Source organism: Homalodisca vitripennis, chromosome X (assembly GCF_021130785.1).
Source record: "Homalodisca vitripennis isolate AUS2020 chromosome X, UT_GWSS_2.1, whole genome shotgun sequence".
Taxonomy (NCBI): domain Eukaryota; kingdom Metazoa; phylum Arthropoda; class Insecta; order Hemiptera; family Cicadellidae; genus Homalodisca; species Homalodisca vitripennis.
Genome location: NC_060215.1, coordinates 828,416 through 847,229, shown reverse-complemented (window position 1 = coordinate 847,229; position 18,814 = coordinate 828,416). Strand labels below are relative to the sequence as shown.

General features: G+C 32.9%; 1 protein-coding gene across 1 annotated transcript; it reads left to right on the top strand.

The window, feature by feature from the left end:
* Positions 1–7,772: 7,772 nt before the first annotated feature.
* Positions 7,773–11,046, top strand: LOC124368470. The gene is made up of 3 exons (XM_046825714.1): positions 7,773–7,862; positions 8,679–8,744; positions 10,554–11,046. The coding sequence occupies exons 2-3, from the start codon at positions 8,682–8,684 to the stop codon at positions 10,869–10,871; spliced, it is 381 nt and encodes a 126-aa protein (XP_046681670.1). The 5' UTR covers positions 7,773–7,862; positions 8,679–8,681; the 3' UTR covers positions 10,872–11,046.
* Positions 11,047–18,814: the final 7,768 nt, after the last annotated feature.

The following is an 18,814-nucleotide window of genomic DNA, read 5'->3' as shown; positions in this document are numbered from 1 at the left end:
CTTCCATGTTTTTTAATGATCAAAATAAAAATGAAAGTAAAAGTTTTTTAATATTTATTAAATTCAAATAAACTAAAAATATATATCCTTTAACTCAAATTTAGATACTTCTAATAAATTTCTGCTCTTCTCACTAACTTGTTTGGTGCTTCGATATTTATATATTACCATATATCGATTCGTACTCACTTTAGTTTATTGAGTATGTTTTAACTGTATACTCCTACAACAAAATGTTTCTTTTTCATAGGTACTTTTGTACCTATGAACAGACAACAACAGATTACCAAATAGCTACGACAATATTACGCGATATAGAGCAGATTTTTATAAAAGGTTGAACTATTACATTTTGAAGCTAGTTCACATCAAATAACCTGGGCACCTAGATAATTCAAAAGGGTGAGACTCAACGTAAAAATTAATTACAATATGCAGCAGTTTACTTACTCGGTAAGCTTCAGTACAGTAAAGATACGTGAGTGTAGTCGAATAGGGCACAAGTCTTCTGTTCGTAGGTTAATTCTGAACTGGTCGCTAGTCACAGTCTACTACCTTACCCAGCAAGCAGAAACCCGACAAACAGGTTACGTATGTAGTAATGTTTGATTTAACTGACAAAACTAAGACGTCACCCCCGGTCTCCCTCAAGCCACGCGCCGCGGTCACGTGATTCGAGAGCACCGACGATGAGCGAATACAAAATTAAAAAATTTTGTACATTGTCTCACGGAGCCTGTTTTCCACGGGTAATTGCAGTAAAAAAATAACAAAATATGCCCCCACTAGTTACTCTACTGTTATAATCGGTACAATAGGAATACGTTTCTGGTGACGAATATATGATTGAAAAGGATATCCGGTGTTGTATATACTCCGGAATGAAATCTGAACTGGTAAGTCGACTCCAAGAAATGTTTCATTTACATAACAAGTATATTCTGTAGTTTACATCTGCTGTTGGTTTTGTTCGTAAAGAACCAAAACCACCAAAGAATCTCAGCACATTATCAAAGGGATAGTTGTTTAAATTCCCAATACTAACACAGACCCACCTCTCCATGAAACCATCAAGGTTTGACGGTGGAAGTATACTGAAGAAAAACTGATTTTCCGGTCATGTACCATCGTTCGGTGATACATAAAACACTGGTAACACTACGTTTCGAGATCTGTAATCTGATCTCTTCCTCAGGGTTCTTTGTTAGTGTATTTTCAGAATTGGCAACCCAAGCGACATAATTTTGACAGATGGTCGACCGATCTGTTGGTCTGCTAATATAATAGATTAAGCCTCGGTTAATTTTCTCTTATAGAAATGAGGTTACCGATGTATTATTTTGTCACTCTCCCAATTTATACGATGGTGCTCGAACTAACATTCATATGCAATTTTTTACTTTTCTAGTAGTCCTTTTCTCATATTTTCTTTGTTTTCTTCAATCCTTAAGTTTAATGGTCCTTTGGTATTAACTATTACAACTACATTTTATATTGTAAACACAGTTTTTGCAATCCTGTGTACCATTTTGTTTTTGTTTTTACGAGACTTTGTCTAAGAGAGTTTTAAACGCGGTTCTAATATTGTAACTCCCACCTACCCTTCAAAGTCTCTCCGATAATCTCGGCACATGAGAGATTGACATAAACTATTCAATTAATCACTACACTTGGTTTTATATTTCTGATCGCCATTTACCATTGCCCTCTTGTCAGTTCCCTGTGGTTGGTCTGTGAATGAAGACCTATTGCTACGAGTAATATTTAATTCAGTTTTCATAATTAGTGTTTTGTTTTATTAAGTGCATGGAGTCAAAACATATGAGTTTTTTGCAATTCCTTAATTATGCATGACACAAAGCTATGGTATGATTAGTTTATTTTAACCTAGGTTGTAGTTATGTGTTAGGTTAGTTACTCACCTGAAGAATAGATCGATTGCAGATCTCGAAACGTTGTGTTAATGGTTTTTATCACTCAATGATGGCATATTTCCGGAAAAAAATCCTGTTTTCTTAAAGCGAGACTTTAGTTAGTTAGGTTCATGTGGATCCCTCAAAGGGAACTCGCTTCTATGGTAAATTATCCAAGATCACCTTTTAAGTAAAATCAAACCGAATAATATTATCGGTAGTATCGTAGGTCGTACACCTCAGATGGTGGTGTTTACCATTATTATCAATTGAATCGATCTTGATCATCGTTAAAGCACCTTTACTGCTCATATCAATGATCAAATAATTCCAATTCTGTATAATCCATAAAATAAATATGCAAAAACCTCATCAAAGTGTCCGACCAGACAGCATCTTCTATTGAATATTTGGTCTAGATGACGAAGTGTAAGGCAGAACACTATAACAGCAGTTCCATGGCAGACTGGCGTAAACTCTGTTTGCCCAATTACGAGAGGGTTTCTCATGTAAGTTACCTTTATGTACGTCTTCAAACAAGCGGGGGGTTTATTTAAATTATAATAGCATTACTAATAAAATAAGCGAGTCACTAAACACACAACCTTACTTGAACCTTTCAAACTTAATGCCTCTGAAGGAAACTTATGGATTGAAGTACCTGCCTACTATGTGTAGATAGGAAACAGGCTCTGCTAAACTAAATATGGGTAGCCTGTGACAGAATATCAAGGGGTTTAGATACACAGGTAACGTTTTGTATCCCGCTAGAATGTACTATAATGTATCCCGTCCACCCCACCAATGCTGAGTGAGTGCTACTGTATGTGTCTAATTTTATGCACAAGGTTTGTGGACCAACTTCATGTGTTGTCCTAAAAAATATCGCAGAAATGGTCTACCCTACATTCTATGCAGCATGTAGAGCATTTGGCTTTCAATGAAACGACGCAATTTAGAACCTTACTCTTGAAGAAGGATCGAACTCTGACACTCCCTAAAATAATCGTGAACAGTTTCCAAGTTTCCAGTTTCTTGCTGGTTTTCTGCTTAGAATTATGGGATATGTGATAGAGAAGGTAGGGGGATGGGAATGTTAAAAAATTGAGAACATTGTGATTTCTAGTATAAGATCTCAGATTTGATTCATGAGTTGAAGGAACTACTGTTGTGAACCATATATACCAAGGTGAACTGTCGTACGATACCGATGAGTTATCTGAAGTTGAGTTAACGTTCTAAAATTTAAAATAAACTTTCCAGCTCAGTCAGAAGAAAATTGGATCTCACATGAGGCTGTCATCTCAAAATGTCAATTTAAGATATATTAATAGTTCGGATTTTTGGTTTGTACAACTCTGCCGAGATACTAACCCTCAATTTTGGCATACTAACGTAATCGTAACACTTTAAAACATTTAAGACTTGACTAGTTCTTTGTTAAAATATGGAATTTGTTTTAGTCAAAATTAATCTGAAATAATGTTTATAAACATATTTCTTTATAGTGGATAAATTTTATACATCTATAATTTCAAACGACCAATATCTGGAAACCTAAAATATCTAAAAATAATTAGGAATAAATTTTGCTTGGAATTACTAGAAACATATATGGAATATGTCAATTTTGATTTATCTTGTGAAACACTCCATAACTAAAACTTTATCCCAAATGCCAATGACCACCATCTTGAAAAGTTTTATTGTTGAAGACCTGCTAACGAACTCATTCAATCTATTCATAGATACTGCTTCTGTTTGAGTTTTAATCTGTACTTTTCATAAGAAGTACAATAGTTATTGTGTTCACAATTATTCCCGCAACGTTGTATAATAGGTAAAACTGTGCACGCTATCTGGACACAATACGTGATATCAAACTACACTATGGAATAAATATTATTGTAAATTAATTATAAGACTATTTTTTTAGCTAAAGTGCATAATAGCTTTTATGTATAAAGATTCCTTTTCCAAACTGTGAATGACGCCATCTTGAAGCTTAAGATATATCGAAATAAGTGAAAGGACACAATTTATTCATAATTACGTGATATATGAAAGAAATGAACTCCTGCAAGCTTTGTGCAAGCACTGCCTTTATACGTAGTTAAGTTTTGATATTCAAAAAGTTATTTGCTATTATCTTGTTCACAAGCTCACGTTATATTACATAAGCCCAAACACATACACACACTTAAACATATTTGCAACTCCAGACACACGCACTTATACTAATATGCCCAAACTCACGCATATATTTTCAAGATATAAAGACATCCATAACCCGCACATAACATACATATTCATAGGTCCTCACGTAGTTACATGCGTGCTCGTAATAAGACAACATTAAATAATTGGCTGACACAACATGGTAAAAAGATTTACTTAAAATGAAACTGTGATTTATGATAATATTTATGTCCATTAGATAGACATCGAGTTTTTATTTTAATACTGTGTGTTGACTTTCACATGCTTACTTATCATTCAAATTCATTCTGTTACGTTTGTTATTTGTTGTGATTTGTCAGCCATTATATAAATTGTGTTCCTAAATTGTTTAATTTATTTTTAAAATTATAAGGCAACTTAGTTGTACAAAAGCGTATGTATATGTATAATACAAATTCATATATTTTATTATTCTACACATCTTGCGGGAAAAACATTATATCATTACTAGAAGCAATATTTAAAGTCAGAATGAATAACTTTCAAATGTTTTCGAGTATTGCAAAATGCCATCCACACATCATTACTTTTAACTGAGACTTCAAGTGTTAATGTCTGTTACAATGAGTTGACAACAAAATCCGACTAGTTCTAAATTTATATAGTTTAAAAATTGTTACTTCATAATTACATATATTGTTATAATGGTTGTTATTTGAAAAGATCATGAAATCTGAATTTTCATTATCTCACTGCTCTCATCTTATATGAAACATAAAATTATTTAGAACATGGCATATACATATATTACAGATGTTCTCCTCTTGGCCTGTACCGTAGACATTTTACTTAATTATTATCATACATAACAAGTAATTTAATGTTTTAATGCCACTGTGAACGGATAAACGAGTAATAAATACTATAATATTTTTCTCTCCCAATACTAATGTATATGAGTAATACTTGTATAGGCTACGCTGTGTAGGCCGATTCATAGAGGTAGTACCGCGAGGCAAGGGGACCCAGGCAGCATACAGCGACTGCAACTCCATCTCTCGTTGTAACATTGGTTTGAACCGGATCGTCAGAGGAAATGGTAGCTTTAACGTATATACGCTGTGTGGGCCGATACATAGAGGTAGTACCGCGAGGCAAGGGGACCCATGCAGCATACAGCGACTGCAACTCCATCTCTCGTTGTAACATTGGTTTGAACCGGATCGTCAGAGGAAATGGTAGCTTTAACGTATATACGCTGTGTAGGCCGATACTTAGAGGAAGTACCGCGAGGCAAGGGGACCCAGGCAGCATACAGCGACTGCAACTCCATCTCTCGTTGTAACATTGGTTTGAACAGGATCGTCACAGTAAATGTTAGCTTTAACGTATATACGCTGTGTATGCCGATACATAGAGGAAGTACCGCGAGGCAAGGGGACCCATGCAGCATCCAGCGACTGCAACTCCATCTCTCGTTGTAACATTGGTTTGAACCGGATCGTCAGAGGAAATGGTAGCTTTAACGTATATACGCTGTGTAGGCCGATACATAGAGGAAGTAGGGGGCGCATACAGCGACTGCAACTCCATCTCTCGTTGTAACATTGGTTTGAACCGGATCGTCAGAGGAAATGGTAGCTTTAACGTATATACGCTGTGTGAGCCGATACTTAGAGGATCCGCGAGGCAAGGGGATACCGCGAGGCAGATGCCAGCGACTGCAACTCCATCTCTCGTTGTAACATTGGTTTGAACCGGATCGTCAGAGGAAAATGGTAGCTTTAACGTATATACGCTGTGTATGCCGATACATAGAGGAAGTACCGCGAGGCAAGGGGACCCATGCAGCATCCAGCGACTGCAACTCCATCTCTCGTTGTAACATTGGTTTGAACCGGATCGTCAGAGGAAATGGTAGCTTTAACGTATATACGCTGTGTAGGCCGATACATTAGAGGAAGTACCGCGAGGCAAGGGGGCCCATGCAGCATCCAGCGACTGCAACTCCATCTCTCGTTGTAACATTGGTTTGAACCGGATCGTCAGAGGAAATGGTAGCTTTAACGTATATACGCTGTGTAGGCATACTTAGAGGAAGTACCGCGAGGCAAGGGGACCCAGGCAGCATACAGCGACTGCAACTCCATCTCTCGTTGTAACATTGGTTTTAAAACGGATCGTCAGTGGAAATGGTAGCTTTGCTAGAACATTCCATTCTATAGAGTAAAAGCCGACATTAAATGAGTTATTTTAAACCATAGCAAGTTTGACTTACATAAATCATTTTCACTACACAAAAAATGCCTTTTTGTATTAAAAAAATTAAATGAAGCAAAATACGAACAATCAGGCATGCTTAGGTGAAAAAAACTACTATCATATTTATTTTATCACTCGCATTAACATCATCAAGGACGATAATTAGGACATCATTAGTAATCATTAGTAATATGTTAGTTTATCGAAAATTTGCCAAGCACTCAAATAGGCAATTTCCACTTACACTATAAAAGCAAATGTTTGATTGTTGTTTGGATAATTTAATAGTTTATGATTGACTTTAAATTTGAACCTTTTCGGCATGGATGATTATTATGCAAAGAAGGGTCTAAAAATAGTCATGCAACTGAAATAATAAGTAAACTTACAGGGTTTGTAATGACTATAGGTATGCTCAAAATTATACAGACCCTGTTTTTCCAATGCTAGGCAAAGTGTTAATTTTCTTCATAAAATATTGGAAAACTTTTGGGAGCAATCCATTATTGTGTGTGTGTGTGTGTGTGTGTGTGTGTGTGTGTGTGTGTGTGTGTGTGTGTGTGTGTGTGTGTGTGTTTGCGTACGCACGTGCGCGTGTATGTATATACAAGGATATTTTCGGATTATCATGGTTCTGGGGGTTATGATCGTACCTGAAAGCACAACTCCCTGTTGTGAATACTAATATCCTAAACCTATAGGTCTAAACGTCCTAGCGCAAAATCCTGAGAAAATGTGCACTGCCGATAAGTTTGTGGCTTTATTTAATTAAATGTCTTAAGCTTCGTAGTATTCGTACAACAGAATCAAACCCAAAAAAGTGTAGTATAAAGATTTTAATATTTACTTAAACAGTAGTTTTACTCTTTGTAAACGTATAGTGTCACGAAAAATTCAAAATCCTGCTATAATTTTGATTTGATCTACGATCAAAGTTAACGCTGGAGAAACTTAAAGCAAATAACATGTTCAAGTATTTAACTGTTCAATATTATAGTTAACAGTAATATGCTGAACAAAAGTCAACACTTGGATCTACGAATATACTTTCGCCAAGAAAGCTTAAAGAAACACGATGTGTATATCTTCTGAGAAAATATATTTTAGTTTAATAATATTTTGCTCTTTTATATTCATTATTTTTAAGTTTTTAACTATCAAATTCAAACTTTTGCTGAATTATTAAAAACATCGTCAGATTATATTTCATTACTTGCATACAGATCTGATAAGGTTTCAATTATAGAAATCAACACTAAAACCATCAAACGCTATTCAGCTGTACTGATAGCGAGCGTTATTAATATAAGCAATTGTATTTTTCCAATAGCGGAACAAGAAACATAAATTATTGGTCACGCCAATCAGGATAAAACAATGGAGTGTCTCTTATTGATATCACAACTGTCACGGGATATTCATGGTTTTATTTTATACCATTCAGTAAGACGACGATACACTTCTGGCTACATTCAGTCTCGATTCACTCGCTCAAGAATACACCACGTAAGTAGTTATGATTTATGTATTTTTTTTGTCACATTGAAATTTTCTATACAATATTTATTTTATATCTGATCTGTTCCTATATAATTTGATACAGATGTCTTGGATAATCAACCAGTAAATTGGTAAAAGCATTGTGAAACTATAACAAAGAACAATTGTATTAAACTTTCTAATATGAACTTTACAAGAATTTTTTTTAAATTATAAAACATATTTTTCTAAATTATTTACCGTAAATGGAAACAAATTATATATTAGCGTTATTATTATTTGTTTGTATAATATAAAAGTGAACATTTCTTAATAAATTACATAAATAGTAAATTCCAAATGAAAGAAACATGCCAAGAATAACGAAGAGGAAAACTAAGGAATAATATGCTACTGTATTTCATTTACTTAAATTTAAAGAATGAAGTAAAATAAATATTAACCTAAATATAGTTTATTATATTTAATTTTGAATTATCGGATATAAAATCATACTTATAATATTGTTATATTGATAATTATATTATTAATTTGGTAATTAATTTGTTATACAAACCTATTTACTTAAATATATTACAAAAGTAATTTTATTTCTGTCTCCTGTCTATCCGCACTATATCTCGTAAAATAACTTATCGATTTAAAATTTTGCATGCAGCTTCAAGCTACTCGTACAAAAGCAACACCGAGAATGGTGATGAAGCAAGCCACTCCATAGGATTTGAGCTTTAGCGACTGTTTTATCATTGTTCTAATGAGTAAAAAGTCAAAATATTACATATACGCTGATATAACGAACTATCTTTTATGTTATTGTTACAGGAAATGATGTTTAAGAAACTGATCTGTTTCTGCCTGGTGGTAGCGATTGTTAGCAGCGATACAATGGTAAAAATATGTCATGTGTTATATATCTAGTTATATATGATTTTATTTTTCATTAATTTCAATGTAAATGCATATTTACGTTAAAGATATAATGGTAATAAATATATTTGCAAAGGTTGTAATCCATAAATAACGGTAGGGTAGGCGGAGAAAATAAAAACTGTTAGAATGTATTTTCTATGTTAATATATTTATTTTGATGCCTATATTACCATGAAATTTATATTCACATTTAGTAGAGTCTGTCATGTGTATTCATAACTTTAAACGTTGCAATATGTAACTGGTAGTCTTCTAAATATGAATTTAACAACAAACATGTAATTATTATAAGTGATTAGATGGCATATAAAAGTATTGTGCTTTGGACAAACGTAAAAAAGCCAATGCACGTTTTTTATTAAGGTAGAATAACTTCATAACCTGTAACTGCAGTGACGTTTACTAATATTATATAAAGTTTATAAGTAAATGGAATTGGTTATAAAATCTGTAATTGTTATGAGTTCTTACAAATGTGTATACTGTACATATACTACTCGTCCTATTTTGTGTCCTATTCCCCGTACATGCTGGGAATATCAAAATTTGGTATTAGATATGCTACACATTATCACATTAAAAGTATTAAGTACTTAATTACTTATTCTATCTTAGTCTAACATTTTGAGACAACACTGTCTTTAGATTAGGTCTGATAACATTACTGCCAGCATTGATTACAATTGTATCATTGCAAGTAAAGTTTTGTGCAAATCTATCTACATCATTAATAACCCCTCAGAAAAAAGTGAACGATGCCAAATATCTAAAGTCTAGTTGGCTAATATAATCTTAATTAATAAAAAAGTTTAATTAAAGATATTTGTTTTATATTGAAACTTTAATAATAATCTTTTTACAAAATAGAATTATATAAATTAAGGGTCTTTTTGTATTCAAATAAAAGGAGCAAATTCACACTATTACTAATATAATTTTAAAACTACTGCCTAGCGAGTAATCAGTTACACCTAGGGTACCTAGATCGGTTACAATCAAACTTACCAATTAAAGTTTATATTACCACATTTTTTTCGCACTACTCGAGTAAATATAAGGCACCTAACTGTAACAACGTTTACGTAGAATTGTGTTCATTTTAATGCTTAGCGGTATCATTAGCCTCTTGAAAACGTGCTTATGTACAAGGAAAGTCAGGGAATATCATTAAACCGGGCATATCCATATCTTTGAGTTTTCCGAACAACTAAAGTGTGTTTACAAACTATACAATGAACAACGTTTGGTTTTGTTATTTTAGAGAATAATTAAGAGAAATAGCCTGGCAGTAAAATGGAATTAAAAATTGAGGCATCTCATATTAAAACTATATTTCATGGTATCATGATAATATGTAATAAAGATGTAAAATATTTTTGGAACCATATACTTTACGTTTTTTTTTAATAAATATAATTATGTAGGTATCTGTTATAAAATGTCTGAGTACTTATGATGAATAATAGTACAACATTTCAGAAAAAGTGGACGGTAATAAACATGTATTTTATGTAATTGGAAAAAATATCACATTCTTTTCATTCGATTTATATTTTTTATTAAGCTGCTTTTTGAGTATTAAATGCAAGAAAGCCGTGGCCCTAATTTCGCCTCTGAACTCTTATACAAACCATTAAATTAATAGTTTTATATAGATAAAACAACGTGATAATAGCACTCACGCATATAATATTACATGTTGACTATAATATTGTAGTACCTGTTGATATTTATATAGTACTCACAGAATATATTTATCATTTTCAGGAAGAAGACTCCAGCTCCATAGAAACACCTCCCACAACATCCAGCAGCGTGATCCCAGCTTTAGAAGAACTAAAGAAACATGAAGCAAACCCAAAGAATAAAGCAGTTTCTCTTCGTTCGCTTTTCGGACTCGGGATCGGTGCAAATCTGCTAGGAGTGCATGCAGGCGCTGGTATAGGCCATGGCCGTGGAGGCTATGGTGATATGGGCCAAGGGTTTGTTGGCAAACCTGCGGGAGGTCAACACCCACAATATCTTTTCCCTTTGTATACGCAACCACAACCATACTACCTCCCAGCAGCTCATGCACTCTATTGAAAGCCTCAAGGAATGCCACTAGCGAAACCTCCTACATGTTACCTTCCCCCTTGCACATACATGGTTTTTAGTTGGAGATCTCATTAAATAGGGATCTCCCTATTTAATTCTTTATTTAGCACAACACAAAAATATTTTCATGAATGAAGCACATTAAAAAATAATATTATTATGAGGACTTTCTTTTTATTGGGGTTACCTAAGACCTTCCCAGGTTTCGAGTAATTATTATAACATGTGGGTTTTAGCCTTTGTACAAAAATAATAAAGAATTATATCTTGTCTTAAATTATAACACGTCGTGTCGTAAAAATGTGTACAATAAAAGAGACATCTCACAAAATCCTGCAACAACAAATAAGGTCTTAACAGTGTTTATCCTTGTAAATTTGTAAAATTTTAAAAATTGTAAAAGTGTCAATTTGTTTACTGATGTAACGTTCAAATCCGTTTTGATTTATCCGACTCTAAAAGTTTACAGAAATTGGAATGTATCGTGGTATTTTAAAAAATTATTTAAGTTAGCAGCAAAAATAAGATTAACGTGCTTATATTTTATCTTTTTTATAATTAAAAAACATATGTACGAGTTACACCCGCAGGCTACCGAACCAATTAGGATTATCAAACTATAGTTTACTTAGCTTGTTCACAAGGAATCTGTCATATTTTTAGAACATCTGTCATGTTTTTTGCTAATGAATATGAATAACAGTTTATGTATTGCAGTACGAAACTGTCATAAGTTTGTTTTATCTAGACTAAATGGCACTGCTCTCAAAACTAAATCAGTTATTCTAACTGACAACGCGCGTTGCATTTCAAACACAGCTAATGCCCAATATGAATTTCTAATATGCAACATGCTTGATGAATTTAGGTCTAATTTGAATTCAAACAAGTATTCTCTCTCTATCTTTAATGTCATATTTCAGCAGATTGTGCCCTTCAACTTAAATGGCAAGCAGATCATGTTTTGTACGAGCTTATCTGCTGTGTCTAGAGCTTATTGTACTACTGTAGTTTTTAAATAAGTAGAAAATTAATAAGACCTCCAGTCAAGAAACAAATATTAACGATGGCAATACATAAAAAATAATTATTATTACTAAATAATACTGCCAATATTTGTTTACGGTCTACTCATGTATGTTTGTTTGCTATTGTTGAAAAACGATACTTAAGCCACAATTGCTTAATTCTAGAGAAAAGATGTTTGCAATCAGTCTACGAACGCAGATCACTTAAACATAGTACTGTATTACTTAGAGTAATATAATGTCTGACATTTACACGTTGTAACATTGCAAAATAAAATCAAGCACTAAATTAAATGTGTAATCAAATTATTTTAATAGTCCTAACAGCAATTTTATAATGTTTATGAAAATATGTGGTACTTGTTTTACATATGCATAATGTACGCAGAATAAACCCTTCAATTGTCATATCAGCATTTCATCTGCAAGTATGATTATGTGGTACTTGTTTTCCATATGCATAATGTACGCAGAATAAACCCTTCAATTTTCATATCAGCATTTCATCTGCAAGTATGATTATGTGGTACTTGTTTTACATATGCATAATGTACGCAGAATAAACCCTTCAATTGTCATATAAGCATTTCATCTACAAGTATGGTACAAGTATGAGAGACTATACTGTACAAGATCAATGTTACTGATAAAAATGTTTGGTTTGTTTTACATATGCATAATATATGCATGATAAACCCAAGCATGTGTCATATCAGCATTTCATCTACAAGTAAGATATAAGTAGGAGAGTCGATACAGTACAAGATCAAAGGTACTGATAAAAATGCTGCGGTTACAGACAGGATTTGATCTAGACTATCTCTAGCACAGACCCAATGCCCGACGTCTTAGGCCAAGTGTTCTCTTTAATGCTTATTTCTTTAAAAATTTATTTTAATTTCTGATAAATTTATATTTTTTGAAACTCCAGATATGCAAATAGTGTTCAATTAGTAAAACAGAACACCAGGAAGATCGGTTATGGGTAAAAAATTACAAATTGCACATTTGAAGCAACTACGGATCGTGAGAAAGAATACTATTTGTGGACATGCTAGTCACTGAACTTATAAATTTCTAACAATTCACAATGGAATGTTTAAACTTAAACTAAAAATAAGTTTACAAGCTTTACCAGCATGTTTACTTCTTTGTTTGAGGTGATAGCGACTTGCATCCCACCGTGTTACGTAATACACCATCGAATCTTACTTTACATTTACGTCTGGATTGGTTTGTATATGTGATATCCAAAATCTAAGGCTCGAATGTAGCTTTATTGGTCCAGTTAGTTAGAAGCAACTTAGGTCAATAGCAGAAGTTTATGAATTTGAAACGTAAGGTTTCAACGTTTTGATAGCAAATTTAGTATAATGAGCAATTGATTGTAAACTAGGAACATTCCACATTCTAAAATATGAACAAACCATTGTAGGCAAATTATTTTTTAATGTCCACTTCAAATTATATACTGATTTTTAGTTAGTTATAAAAGTTCAGTATTTATTATAACAATGAATCTAAATTAAAGTGATGAAAATTATAATTCTCAAAACTTAAATGATTCATATTTATCTAACATATGTTTATACAACAAAACTGTAAATTCAAGCAGAAGCGTCTTCACTTGGTTGTCATTAGAAAACTGTAAAGTGCGGCAAAATGTCGGGTACCTACCCTTAGGAACAATCATTTTTTTCTTGTATCATTATTTTCCCTATTCATCCAATGAGTCGTATCAACTTTTTAGTTTCATCCTGCAGTATTTCACGTTTTTTAAACAATATAGTTTAACAAATTATGATAAACTATATAAATTGCGACCCGTTTCTTGATTCACTTACAAAATAATTCATAGAAAGCTACGCCCCTAACAAAGAACAATCTGTGGATGAAAGCACGATCAAGTCCAAGGGGCGTAGCTCTCTAAAACAATATATGCCTGACAAACCTGTCAAAAGAGGCTACAAAGTGTGGGTACGTGCCGATGCACACGGTTACGTATGCCAGTTTCAAGTATACGAAGGTAAGAAAAATAATAAAAGAGAAACAGATTTAGGTCGCAGAGTTGTAAAGGACTTAACTAGGGATTTGGTTGGTAAAGATTACATAGTGTGTAGTGACAACTACTTTAACTCAGTGCATCTGATGATTGACCTGCAGCAGGACAAAATTCTGTCGTGTGGAACAGTACGATGGGATCATAAAGATTTCCCTGCACCAGAATTTCCTGATGGTAAAGAAATGGCCCATGGGGAGAGTATTTTTAGATCCACTAAAACAGGGATCATAGCTACTAGATGGAAAGACAAGAAAGGAACTAACTTTCTTTCGAACTATCATGATCTTCATGAAGTGACATCTGTGAATTGTACACAACCTAATGGAACGAAAAAAGTTGTGCCTTGCCCTTTACTGGTAAAGGATTAAAATTCTTTGATGGGCTTTGTTGACAAGGCTGACCAATTGAAAGAAGTATATGCCATTGACAGACGATCAAAGAAGTGGTGGAGTAGAATCTTCTTCCATGTTCTTGATACAACTGTTGTAAATGCGTTCATTATGTATTCATTGAATATCCAAGGCTTAAGGAAAAAAAATATCTTTGAAAGATTTCAGGCTCTGCATTGTAAGAGCCCTATGTGGTGTCCCATATCAACAGCTCAGAGGAAGAAGATCTACTTCAGATGAAAAAATAAGCAAATTCAATGTCCAAGTGCCACAGGAACTCCGCTATGCTGAAGCTTCTCACATGCCACAGAGAAGTACGTCAAGGCAATGCGCAAATTGCTCAACAAAAAATTCACCCCATCGCTCAAAGTGGGAATGTTCAACATGCAAAGTTGCACTTTGCTTAAACGAAGAAAATAATTGTTTTTCTTTGTACCACAGAAGTAGGCAGAGTTTGGACTCTGATTCTTTTTCCTTGCCAGCAACAAGTTTTCAAAAGTTAATTTTACGTGTGATTTGTATACTGTATTAAATTAACCAGTTTCTAATATACTCTTTTTAGTGTAAGTACATTTGTATAAAATCCACAAAATTAAAGGGATTTGTTTCTTATTCGGTATTATTATTTATTATTCCCTACATAGTATAGGCCCCTAAAAAGCTCGTTCAAGCACAGTGGTTTCCTATTGAAACTACCTCTTTTGGCTTTTCAAGCACAGTGCTTTTTATGTTAAACCACCACTTAAAAATAATACTTCCAAACATTGGAAAAACCCCCTTTTTTAGTCATCCATTATTGTTATTTATAACAAAAAACCGAAAAATTTAAAAAACTTCAGTTTAATTCCTAATTCTTGCCTCAAAAGGTTATCATATTTTACTATGTGTTGGACAAACAATTGACGAAATTAACGTATTAGCTCAAGAAAACCTAAAAATATTTGACACGTACACACAACTTATTGGCTTGTATTATTGTATTTATTGTTATTTATTTCTATAACGCATTTCCCAACCGTATATTTTGTAGTTGCTATGTTGATATTAATTGTATTTATTTAACTTTTATGTAAACTCACAGCCTTCACAATCTTTTCAAACAATGTAATATGTGTTATTTTTTACTATATTTATTTACACGTACATATCTTTAGTTATTGATATTTATTATGTTTAGAAATTAAGTAAAACATGGAACGGTGTGTGGTTGGGAGGGGAGTATACTTTGGGGTTTCTTAAAGTATGGTTTGTAAACATAATTTTGATAATAATTTGTTAAATGCATAAAATGTATATATTTAGTATAATATTTTTGTTGTAATAGTTGTTTTGTCTGTATTTTTTGTAATTTTTATTGCTCTGTAATGGATGTTTATTTAATGATTTATGATGATACTTTTAACTGCCTACGGAATGTTGTGTATTTTTTTTAATTTTTTATAAATCGTTAAGTGACACTGTTTGGACTGCCAATATAATATAAAGGGATATTTTCGATGTGCAATTTGATATCGTGCACGCGTCTTACGAGACGCTTGGGAATTTTAATAATGCAAAAATGCAAACTATTACTGAATAAATATTATAGTAAATTAGTAGTAAGTAGTAGTAAGTAAATTATCTGATCTTAAGACATCTGTGAAATTTTACTCTGGTAATATGGATGAATACAAGAGTTAATTGATGGAATTTACTTCTAAATGCAATGCCCTAGAAAAGTCACACAATGAGTTAAAACAGGAAAATGCTTTTCTCAGGCAGGAATTGAGTAATTTTCAGGTTCAATTGGATTGCTTGGAGCAATATAATCACAACAAGAATATCCAAATTGAAGGTATCCCGGAAACAACAAATGAAAATACGTTGGAAATAATTCAAAATTTGTCAGATTTTATACATGAGCCAATTGAATATCAAACAGATGTACAGGCGGCTCATAGAATTCCAGTTAAAAGGAGCAGAGGCCTACGTCCCATTATAGTGCAATTTTCTGATAGGAAGAAACGAGACAAACTCAGTATTGAGAAAAAGAAACTTTGGCAGTGATCTACAAGAAACTAATGTATATGACAATGACCATCTGACCCCATACACTAAGACTCTGCTTTTCCATGCTAAAAAGCTTAAACAACTTGGATTCAAGTATGTATGGGCCTGGGAGGGAAAGATATTTGTCAGAAAGGAAGACAATGGGGATAGAATCCGGATATCTTCTACTCAGGACCTAAAGAATCTGGGTATTGACGTCTCAGGCTAGAGGGCGGTGGTGGACTGTGAGCTGTTTTGGGGTGAATACAATTGGCTGTGCTTGTGAATGACTCAGTTTACTAAGCTTGAAGCATTACGTATATTTTGTTTGAATATAAGAAGCTTGAGAAAACATTATGATGGACTGATTGTTTACCTGGCCAGCCTTTCTGAAAAGTTTAATGATATCATCTTAACAGAAGTATGGATAAGAGAGGAGAGGATAACAGGTACCAAATGGACGGCTAAGACATGCTTCTCTAGGACAGGCCAGATAATCAGGCCGGCGGAGTCACTATCTACGTTGACGCATCTCTTATCTATACTCACCGCATTACCTTACTGCCGACTGCTGAGCTTGTCAACGTGGGTGGCTGACTTTAAGGTGGCTGTAGTGGTACCTGTATACAAGTCAGGTTACGACAAGGAGGTGTCATCATATCGTCCGATACCTCTCATTAATACCGCGGCTAAGATATTTGAGACACTAATTAAAGAAAGATTATTAAAATACTTTCAAGAATTAATATATTTTCCACCAATCAATATGGATTTTTACCTGGTAGGGGAACCGCCTTGTCCTAGGAAAAGCATATAAGCCATATAAGAAATTCAGTAAATGCTCATAAATTTACAAAGGCTATTTATTTTGATCTGAGGAAAGCATTTGAGGTTTTAGATGTATTGATAAAAAAATTTAGAAAATACGGTATTGGGGGCCTGGCTTTGACGGTTGATATTTTTTTGCAAGCATCGAAGACAAGTAGTAAATGATGTTTAAGAAACTGATCTGTTTCTGCCTGGTGGTAGCGATTGTTAGCAGCGATACAACGGTAAAAATATGTCATTTGTTATATATCTAGTTATATATGATTTTATTTTTCATTAATTTCAATGTAAATGCATATTTACGTTAAAGATATAATGGTAATAAATATATTTGCAAAGGTTGTAATCCATAAATAACGTTAGGGTAGCCGGAGAAAATAAAAACTGTTAGGAATGTATTTTCTATGTTAATATATTTATTTTGATGCCTAATTACCATGAAATTTATATTCACATTTATTAGAGTCTGTCATGTAAAACAAGTTTAATATCAATATTCATAACTTTAAACGTTGCAATATGTAACTGGTAGTCTTCTAAATATGAATTTAACAACAAACATGTAATTATTATAAGTGATTAGTTGGCATAAAAAAGTATTGTGCTTTGGACAAACGTAAAAAAGCCAATGCATGTTTTTTATTAAGGTAGAATAACTTCATAACCTGTAACTGCAGTGACGTTTACTACTATTATATAAAGTTTGTATAAGTAAATGTAATTGGTTAGAAAATCTATAATTGTCATGAGTTCTTACAAATGTGTATACTGTACATATACTACTCGTCCTATTTTGTGTCCTATTCCCCGTACATGCTGGGAATATCAAAATTTGGTATTAGATATGCTACACATTATCACATTGATTACATTACCTTTATCGTATTGATTGTATTTATTTTCTTAAATATATATCGTAAACGTTTACTATTTCAGAGCTGTAACCATTATATAAGCTGTAACCATTAAAGCTTAAACATTTAAAATAGGAATCGTCAATAAATATAATTAATTCAACACTGAAATACATATAAACAGTAAGATAACTACCGTGAATATTATTTTTAAGTTAATGTAAAATAGATTATTTATATAAGAGATATAGATAAATTCTTATTAGTTAAAATAATACAATATCAACTTCACATCACAGTTTAAAAATTCTTGAATTGTATAAAAAGGTTTCTTTTCAGCCAATCAAGGATCTTGTTTTTAAGCTTTGTTTAAGAAGTGTCCCTGGCTGAACTGTGTAATTCTTTAAAAATATAATTGCATTTCTGGTGATATGAACCAATTTTAGCCAATCTATGTTGGGGTATATCAAATTTGTATCTATTGCATGTTAAGTGATTATGAATTTTATTCCTGCTTGAAAAAATGTGAATGTTAGTTTTAACGAATATTAAAATTTTGTATATGTAAAAACTATTGATTGTTAAAATTTTGCTATGAATAAATAAAGGCCTACAATGATCTTGCGGTGCCACTCTACAAACAGTCCTCACCACCTTCTTTTAAAGACATTTCCAAATATTGTCACACTGAAGTTTCGATGAAGTCGTATTATGGTTTGCTCTATCACCACCTTACCTTCGG